Source organism: Chrysochloris asiatica, unplaced genomic scaffold (assembly GCF_000296735.1).
Source record: "Chrysochloris asiatica unplaced genomic scaffold, ChrAsi1.0 scaffold00026, whole genome shotgun sequence".
Lineage (NCBI taxonomy): Eukaryota > Metazoa > Chordata > Mammalia > Afrosoricida > Chrysochloridae > Chrysochloris > Chrysochloris asiatica.
The window spans coordinates 3,176,672-3,186,957 of record NW_006408544.1 but is presented as its reverse complement, the minus strand read 5'-3'; the positions used below and the strand labels follow the sequence as shown (position 1 = coordinate 3,186,957).

Below are 10,286 nucleotides of genomic sequence, written 5' to 3'. Positions count from 1 at the left end.
TTTGTCTTCTTGAGCTGCCCTTTGAAAATTTCTGTTCAGCTGTTTGACTTCCTCATTTCTTCCATTTTCCTTAGCATCTCTACACTGGAAAGCAAGTTTCAGAATCTCTTCTGACATCCATTTTAGTCTTTTCCTTCTTGCATGTCTTTTCAATGACCTTTTGCTTTCTTCCTGTACGATGTTCTTGATGTCATCCCATAAGTCTTTTGGGGTTTCGTCATTAGTGCAGAATGCATCAAATCTATTCTTGAGATGATCTCTAAATTCAGGTGGAATAAATTCAAGGTCATGTTTTGGCTCTTGTGGACTTGCTTTAATTCTCTTCTACTTCAGCCTGAACTTGCTTATGGTGGTGGTGGTGGCTGTGTGCTGTGGAGTCGGTTCCAACTCATAATAACCCTACATAGGGTTTCTGAGGTTGTAACTCTTTATGGGAGCAGAAAGCCTCATCTTTCTCCGGTGAAACAGCTGGTAGTTTCGAACTGCTGACCTTGAGATTAGCTGTCCAACTTGTAACTGATACGCTACCAGAAGAGCAATTAATATTCTGTTCCACAGTCTGCCCCTGGCCTTGTTTTGACTGATGTTATGGAGCCTTTTCACTGTCTCTACAGATGTAGTCAATTTGGTTTCTGTATATTTCATCTGGTGAGGTCCATGTGTACAGCCAGCCATCTTTTATGTTGTTTAAAAAGGTATTTGCAATGAAGAAATCATTGGTCTTGCAGAATTCTATCATGCAATCTCTAGCATAATTTCTATTACGAAGGCCGTACTTTCCAATTACTGATCTTTTCTTTTTGTTTCCAACCTTTGCATTTCAATCATCAGTAATTATCAATATATCTTGATTGCATGTGTGATCAATTTCAGACTGAAGAAGTTGGTAGAATTCTTTAATTTCATCATACTGGCTTTAATGGTTGGTGCGTAAATTTGAATAACAATGGTATTAACTGGTTTTCTTGTAGGCATATGGATTCACAGATAGTGTTGTACTTCAAGAAAGAGCTTGCAATGTTCTTTTTGATGATGAATGTGACACAATTCTTCTTCAATTTGTCATTCCCAGCCATATGATTGTCAGATTCAAAATGACCAATACTAATCCATTTCAACTCACTAATGCCTAGGATATTGATGTTTATGCATTCCATTTCATTTTTGACAGCTTCCAATTTTCCTAGATTCATAATTTGTACATTCCATGTTTTGATTATTAATGGATATTTGCAACTATTTCTGCTCATTTTAAGTTGTGCCCCATCAGCAAATGAAGATCCCCAAAGCTTTACTCCATTCACGTCATCATGGTCAGGTCTACTTTGAGGAGGCACCTCTTCCCCAGTTATATCCTGAGTGACTTCCAACCTGAGGAGCTCATTTTCTGGCACTGTATTTTGACAATATTCTGGTGCTATCTGACAGTGTTCCACTGCTATTCTTAAAGTGCTATTCTTAAGTGGCTAATCATTCAGAAGTAGTCTGTCTCTCCTTCTTCTTAGTCTGTATTAGTCTGGAAATTCAGCTGAAACCTGTCCACCATGGATGACCTTGCCAGTATTCAAACTACTGGTGGCATGGCTTCCAGCATCCCAGTAACATGCATGCCAGCACAGTATGACAAATTGACAGATAAGTGGTGGAAATATATAAATGCATAGAAAAATTGGAAGAATACGTTAAAAAACTGTCAGTAGTGTTTGTTTCATTATTTATTAGTTCAACAATTTTTTTACTGAGTACCTACTATGTTCCGAGGAGCTCTGGTACCGTAGTGGTTACGAATCGGGCTGCGAACCTTAAGGTCAGCAGTTCGAAACTACCAGCCGCTCCGCGGGAGAAAGATGAGGCTTTCTACTCCCATAAAGATTTACACCCCTTGGAAACCCTGTACTGGGTCGCTATGGGTCGGAACCGACTCGATGGCACTTAACAACAACAACAACACTATGTTCCAGGTGCTTCAGTAAATAGGAATACATTGGTGAGTAATAAGAAATAGTGACTGTGCCCTAATGGATCACATAGTCTAGACCAGCCTTTCTCAACCAGAGCTCTGAGTGAGAATTTGATTATCAAATAATCACATAAAGTAAATATAATTGTGATAATAATCAGTCCTTAAGAAGGAGAGGTACATTATACAATAAGCATGTATACTATTTGATTAACCTATGAGGGAGGTCAGAGGAGAGTTCTCTGAGGAAGTGAGAGCTGAAGGATGAGTGGGTGTTAAGTAGAGTGGTTGTTGTGTTTGTTGTTAAGTGCCGCCGAGTCGGTTCCAACCCATAGTGACCTTGTATAGGGTTTCTGAAGAGCAGCTGGTGAGCTTGAACCTCTAACCTTGTGGTTCAAACTGACTTGCAGTCCAGTGCATTAAACCCACAGTGCTACACTAGGACTCCTAAGTGCAGTGGAATGCTGAACAAATAACATGTACAAATACCCAGAGACAAAAGGGAATATGATAGAAATGAGGGAATTGAAGAAGGCTATTTCTGGAACATAGAGAGTCAAACACAGTGTACTATAAAATTAAACTGAAGAATTAGGTATAGGAGCTGAGTATTTCCCCCACTTTAGCCTGTTGTTGTTGTTGTTACGTGCCGTCGAGTCGGTTCCGACCCATAGCGACCCTGTACAGGGTTTCCGCCACTTTAGCCTAAGAGCCATGAAAAAACTACTGAAGGCTTTTAAGCAAGGGGTGCTATGTTCATTTTTGCAATTTTATAAGATTCTATGTGGAGAGGAGAAGTATTTGGAGGATTCAAGAGTTAATGAGTCTTTGCAATAACCTGAGTGAGAGATGATGGTGCCTTGTATTAGGGTGATGTCAGTGAGGGACAAAAGCAGATAGATTATAAAGCTATTTAATAGTTATGATCAACAGGACTTGGTTATGGATTGGATATGGGAAGGGTGAAATATCAGTGAGGTGTTTAATGGAAATTCTTGAAGGTCACGCTAAGTTTTGATTGGATTTGATAGATAATAGGAAGTTGCAGTATATATTTGAATAGGGAAGGCCATGCAAAGTTGAAATTTGACAAAGAGCATGCAAAGTTTGAGTTTACAAAGATCACTCTGTCTATAGCATCGGGGTAAAACGGAGATGAATGAGACTACAGGCTGGTGTAATAATCTAGGTGACATAATTTCAATGTACTTTAGTTCAGGCGTTTCCCAGGGGGAATGGAGAACGAGTGAGAACATAAAATTTGTAATGGAGGATAAGAGGATAGATAGACCATGGAGGCTAATGGTTTGGGGACAAAGGACCAAGGCTGTTTGGTTTGGGCTGAAGAGAATCAAGAACAATCTCTTCCTTTTGTTTTGCAAAACTGTGACTCTGTCACATGACATCAGGTTCAATCAGTAGCTCAGCTCTCACCTGTTGCTGGGACAGCACAGATCCCTACTGTGGTAGAAGAAGCCTTGGGAGATAGCATAGTCCAGTTGCTGCCACTGACAAGTAACATTCTTCAGGTCTAATGTGAAGCATTGCAGTCCAATTTCCACTGAGATTAAAGAAGAAAGTCCCATCAGAGAACATGTGCGCCTCCTCTATAGATTATCCAGATAATTTTACCTCATATAACCTAGTACATTCCCTTCTATTCTCTGTTCTACCCCTAAACATAACTCATCCTGCCCAGTGGCAAGTTTGTGGTCATCAGGAACCACCCTTATTTCCAAAGACTCCATATTCAGCCTAGTTCTTCTTAGAGGTCTTTTCAACCTCCTTCCCATTTCCCCATTTCTTTGTTACTCACCTGCATCCTTGGCCAGGTCCACAGTCACAGGGAAGGACCAGGATCCCCAAGATCCACGCAGGGAGACCCCATCAGGCTGGCTGCGTAATTGAAGCCAGTAAGAGCTACCAGCTTGGAGCCCTGAGATGAGGCAACTTCCACTCATCATTGTCAGAAACGGAACCTTGGGAGAAGAATTTCAGCCTCAAAACCTAGGTCTGCCTCTCAGCCAAGACAGCCTTCGTTTCTTATATCTGAAACCCATAGAAACCCTGCAGACAGAATCTGAATCCTTCACTGGATAGGTGTGCACACAGACTCGGGGTGAGTGGATTTTGGGCTCCAAATGCCTGGGGCCCAGGGCAATTTAGGCAAGTTTCCATTCATTAGGAGGCCTGAAGTCCCTCAGTTCCAATGTGGGAGGCCCCCAAATAGAGATAACCCCTGAAGGCTAATCAGAGCCTGTACTAATATCCCAAGGGTCAACCTAGTCTGGACTGGCCAAAGGATAGCCCATTCTTTTGGGGGCAAAGTTGGGACAGGGGATAGGAGATGGAGCAGAAGACAGCTCTAATACTTCTCTAGTTGGAGAGGTCTGCTCTGATCCATCCTCATGGGGTTTTGTGGGCCAAACACATGGAGGCTGTTTCAGAGCTGGTGCAGGGTTTGGTCTTTGCGGAACTGGACAACAGGTTTCTGTAGAAAGCAGCTGCGTGACTGTGGGACCAGTGGAGTTCCTGGGGTCCTTGGGGCCATAGCGAAGCTCGTATCTCAAGAAATTACTGATTTCAGGAGCTGGGGCCTGCCAGCTGATCTGAAGTTCCCCTGGCTGGCTTCCATTCATGGCCTTGATGATACTGGGGGGAGCTGGCAGGCCTAAGGGCAAGACAGAGCATGTCAGCATTCTCTAAATTCAATACGATTCAAGCCATGGACTGGAGGCTAGATTGGGGGGCGGTTCTGGAGCTCAAATAAAGATCATAGAAGTCTGATTCTCCTGGAGGCTGGGGCAGAGCTTCTTATCCTGTTCTACTTTCCTCACGAGAACAGTGACCTCACTGCAGCATAATAGTTTGTTAGACTTGAGGGCAGGGACTTCATTTCATCTCTGTATCCTTGTCACCTAGCAAAGCTACTGACACATAGTAAGTATTCTGTACCAGATGACCGGGTAAGTGAATGAATATGTTAATGGGAGGATTTGGGGTGCAAAATGATATTTGTGGAATACGTCTAGCTCTGGAGATGCCAAGACAGGAAAGAATGATAGAGAGTCTTGAGGTATCTTTGGGGGTCTGGTAATGGAGGGACTCAATGTTGTTCTCAAAGAGCATAAGCCAGTTGGATTCTAGAAGCGAGACAGGCAGTGTTAAGGTGGGAGAGTGGAGGGGTTAGGGTGATAAGCTCTTACCCACATTATTCACAAAGAGTACCCGCTGAGTCAGATTCTGGTTCAGGAACACATTCTTCACCCAGAGGTGCAGTGGAGAAAAGAGACGGACTTCATCCTGGGCTGGAAACTGGCACACGTATCGGGTTCCAAAGGGGGGTACACTTTGAGAACTCAGGGGGCAGGCTCGGGTCTTCTCCCTGTTGGCATAGGGGAGAGGTCCTACCTACACAGCTATCATGTTCAGCCCTAAGGACCCAACCCTGAACCTGTGCCCAACTTTTGTTTCAATTACTGTCTTTTCCCTTCTCAGTGCCTGGGATAGATGTGATTAGGGATTATGCAGACATTTCCTCTGGGATCCACATACAATTGCATACCTGTTCATAAAGTAATTGGAGTCCTGTTGTGATGCTGTAGGATAAGCACTCTATCTCAAGCACTCTACTTAGGGCTACTTGAGATAGTCCTCTGATAAGGCCACAGAGAGGGAAGATATTGGAGTGGGACTCAGCTGTGGTGAGTACAGAGACAGATTATGGAGAGTGGATCACAGTGCAGTACATACCTTTGGTATGTATACAGCAGCTGGTATGTCCCGTTGGGTGCTGCCTCCTTCTCATCCCAGAAGCAAGTGAGGTCCTCAAATGTTTGGGAGAAACAGTTCAGGAGCTCTGTGTCCGAGGCCAGCAAGGAGACATCTGGGGAACAGCTGGTCAGTTGGGCTCTAGGTCCTCCCAGGCATGCTCATAAGTAGAAGTAGAGGACCAGTGGGAGTCTCCTACTCTGCATCCCCTCCTAGCACTCTGCATCCCTTCCCAGAAATCCCTCTTCCTGGGCATAGGTGATCTCCACCCTCCACATGCCTCACCTTGCCTGGTGACTTGCGCGAGGTTTTGGGGGACCAGGAGGAGGCAGGAGGTGACCATGAAGAGGGCCCAGGAGGGCATCTTCTCCGGCACTGTGTGCCTGCCTTAGCCCATCCTCCCCTCAGGAAGCCGGGCCCCAATCCCCTCCCGGGCCAGCCCCTCAGGTTCCTGTCAGATACAGCCCCACGTCCTGTCCCTGTCCCTGCCCCTGTGGGGCCCATCCAGACCACACTGGGGCCAGGGGCCAGGGGAGGGGGAGTGAGGAGGAGGGCAGGAGGAATTTGAAAAGGAGGACATGGACCCTTTGGTGGGAGGGAGCTGGAGATACGTTTTTGGTCATGTAACAAAAGGAAGACTATAGTAGAAGGATGTTATAGCAACAAGAACAGCAATGTTTACTGAGCACTTAATATGCTACCTGTGTTAATTTCTTAATATCTATTGATTCAGTTAATCCTCACAAAAGTCTTATTACTATTGTCAGGTGCTGCTGAGTTGATTCCAATTTATAGCGACCTTATGTACAACCTAAGAATGAAACACTGCCTGGTCCTGTGTTTGATCCAATTACTGTAGCCACTATGTCAATCCATCTCATCGAGGGTCTTCCACTTTGCTGACCTTTTACTTTATCCAACATGATGTCCTTCTTGGGAACTGGTCCCTCCTGATAATATGTCTAAAATATATGAGACGAAGCCTTGCCATCCTTGCTTCTAAGGAGCATTCTGGCCGTACTTCTTCCAAAGACAGATTTGTTTCTTCGTGGTACTTATCATATTCTTTGCCAATACTATAATTCAAATGCATCAATTCTTCCATCTTCCATACTCATTATCCAATTTTCTCATGCATATAGGGCAATTGAAAATACTGTGGGTTGGATCAGGCACATCTTGGTCCTTACGGTGACTTAAACTTGTTTTCAAAACTTGATGTTGTTAAATGCTGTAGAGTTGGTTCTCATAGAAATGCTATGTGCAACAGAAGCGAACACTGCCCTGTCCTGCACCATCCTCACAATGGTTGTTACATTGGAGCCCATTGTTGTTGCCACTGCACCAGTCCATTTCTTTGGGGGTCTTTCTCTTTGTCGCTGACCCTCCACTTTACCAAGCATATGTCCTTCTCCAGGGACTGGTCCCTCCTGATAACATGTCCAAAGTACGAGAGACGAAGTCTTGCCATCTTAACTGCTAAAGAACATTCTGATTGCACTTTTTCCAAGACATATTTATTTGTTCTTTTGGCAGTCCATGGTACTTTCAATAGTTTTAAGCAACACATAGTTCAAATGCATCGATTCTTCTATCGTCTTCCTTATTCCTTGTCCAATTTTTACATGCATATGAGGCAATTGAAAATACCATAACTTGATTCAGGCACACCTTAGTCCTCTGATATCTTTGCTCTTGAACACTTTAAAGAGGTCTTGTGCAGCACATTTGCTCAATGCAGTACGTCATTTGATGTCTTGGTTGCTGCTTTCATGAGAGTCAATTGTGGATCTAAGCAAAATGAAGTCTTTGGTATCTTTAATCTTTTCTCCATTTATCATGATGTTACTAATTGGTCCAGTTGTGAGAATTTTTGTTTTCTTTACATTGCGGTACAATTCATACTGAAGGCTGTAGTCTATGTTCTTTATCAGTAAGTGTTTCAAGTTCTCTTCAGTTCTAGCAAGAAAGGTTGTGTCATCTGGATGTTGCAAATTGTTAATGATTCTTCCTCCAATCCTGATGCTGCATTCTTCTTCATATAATCCAGTTTCTCGGATTATTTCCTCAGCATACAGATTGAATAAGTGTGGTAAAATGATACAACCCTGGTGCATACAGTTCCTGATTTAAACCATTCAGTATCCCCTTGTTCTGTTCAAACAACTGCCACTTGGTCCATGTACAGGTTCCTCAAGGGTATAATGAAGTGCTTTGGTACACAGATTCTTCCCAATTTTATGCATTGTTTGTTATGATCCACACAATAAAATGTCATTATATAGCAAGGTCAGCAGTTCGAAACTACCAGCTGCTCCGTGGGAGAAAGATGAGGCTTTCTGCTCCCATAACGATTTACAGCCTCGGAAACCCTGTTCAGGGTTGCTATGGGTCGGAACTGATTCGATGGCACTTAACAACAACAACAACATAGCAAATAAAGCATAAGTATACACCTTTTTCTGGAGTTCTGGTGTGACACTGTAAGATAAGCACTCTACCTCAAGGTCAGTTTGAACAGCAAGGTTGGTGGTTCAAATTTACCTGTCACTCCTTGGAAACCTTATACAGGGTTGCTATGAGTCGGAACTAACTCGAAAGGAACAACAAACATCTTTCTGGTATTCTCTTCTTTCAGCCAAGATTCATCTGAAATCAACAACGATATCCCTCATTCCATGACCATTTCTGAATCCGGCTTGAATTTCTGGCAGTTCCCTGTTTATGTATTGCTGCAGCTGCTTCTGAATTATCTTCAAGCAAAATTTTACTTGTATGTGATATAATGATATTATTAGACAATATCTGCATTCTGCTGGGCCAACTTTCTTTGGAATGGGCACAAATATAGATCTCTTCCAATCAGTTGGCCAGATTTTTTGGCATAGTCAAGTGAGTGTCTTCAGTGCTGCATCAGTTTGTTGAAACATTTCAGTTGATAGTCTGTCAATTCCTGAGGTCTTATTTTTTACCAATGTCTACAATGCAGCTTGGACCTCTTCCCTCAATATCACTGGCTCTTGATCATATGGTAGTTCTTGAAATTGACCAATTCTTTTTTATACAGTGATTCCACATTCTTTTGATGCTTCCTGCATCATTCCATATTTTATTGGTTGAATCATTCAATATTGTAATTCAAGGTTTGAATTTTTCTTAAGTTCTTTCAGCTTGAGAAATGCTGAGTGTGTTATTCCTTTTTGATTTTCTAACTCCAGGTTTTTATAATTTTCTTTATAATACTTGACTTTGTCTTTTTGAGTTGCCCTTTAAAATTTCTGTTCATGTCTTTTACTTCTTCATTTCTTCCAGTTGCTTTAGCTTCTCTAGGTTAAGAGCAAATTTTAGAGTCTCTTCTGACATCCATTTTGATCTTTTCTTTCTTTCTTGTCTCTTTAATGACCTTTTGCTTTTTTTCATATATGATGTTCCTGATATTATCCCACAACTTTTCTGGTCTTTGGTCATTAGTGTCTAATGCATCAAATCTGTTATTCAGATGGTTTATAAATTTATGTGGGATATATTCATGGTTGAAATCCTGGTGTGGCACTGTGGGTTAATGCGCTCAATTGCGAAATTAGTTTGAACTGCAAAGTTGGCGGTTCAAGCTCACCAGTTGCTCCTTGGAAACCCTATACGGGGTTACTATGTGTTGGAACCAACTCAACAGCACTTAACAACGACAATATTCAGGGTCATATTTAGGCTCTTGTGGAGTTGTTTTAATTTTCTTCAGGTGCAGCATGAACTTGCATATAAGCAAATGCTGGTCTGTTGCACAGTTGACCCCGGCCTTGTTTAGGCTGATGATATTGAGTTTTTCCACCATCTCTTCCCACAGATGTAGTCAATTTAATTCCTGTGTATTCCAGCTGGTGAGGTCCATGTGTATAATTGCTGTTTATGTTGTTGATAAAAGGTATTTGCAATGAATAACTCATTGTTCTTGCAAAATTCTATCACACCATCTCCAGCATAATTTCTGTCACCAAGGTGATCCTTCCTCTTTGTTTCCAACCTTTGCATTCCAGTCACCAGTAGCTATCAATGCATGTTCATCACATGTTTGATCAATTTCAACTTGAAGAAATTGGTGGAATTTGTGTTTTATCATCACTGGCTGTAGTGGTTGGTGCACAAACTTGAATAATAGTGTTATTAACTGGTCTTCCTTGTAGGTGCAAGGATATTATCTCATCACAGACAGCATTGTACTTCAAGATAGATCTTGAAATGTTCTTTTTGGTAGTGAATGTAATGCCATTCCTCTTCAATTTGTTTTTCCTGGTCTATTAACTGTATGATTGTCTGATTCAAAATGTCCTATATCTGTTCATTTCAGCTGACTAATGCCTAGGATCTTGTTCTCTATGCATTCCACTTCACTTTTGACAGTTTCTAATTTTCTTAGATTCATACTTCATATAGTCCATGTCCTCATTATTAGTGACTATTTGCAGCTGTTTCTCTTTGTTTTAAGTTGTGCCAATCAACGAATGAAGGTCTTAGAACCTTTTTTCCATCCATATAATTAAGGTCAACTCTAAGGAGG

At 42.1% G+C, this 10,286-nt stretch overlaps 1 protein-coding gene across 1 annotated transcript in view; it reads right to left on the bottom strand.

The window, feature by feature from the left end:
- The window catches only part of MPL (myeloproliferative leukemia virus oncogene), a 21,616-nt gene extending 15,521 nt beyond the window's left edge, over positions 1-6,095 (bottom strand). The window contains exons 1-6 of the mRNA XM_006839658.1: positions 6,017-6,095; positions 5,714-5,846; positions 5,167-5,345; positions 4,333-4,631; positions 3,777-3,939; positions 3,395-3,521 (exon numbers count right to left, since the gene is read on the bottom strand). Of these exons, the coding sequence (XP_006839721.1) occupies positions 3,395-3,521; positions 3,777-3,939; positions 4,333-4,631; positions 5,167-5,345; positions 5,714-5,846; positions 6,017-6,095 (980 nt within the window). The remainder of the gene's footprint in view (positions 1-3,394; positions 3,522-3,776; positions 3,940-4,332; positions 4,632-5,166; positions 5,346-5,713; positions 5,847-6,016) is intronic.
- Positions 6,096-10,286: the final 4,191 nt, after the last annotated feature.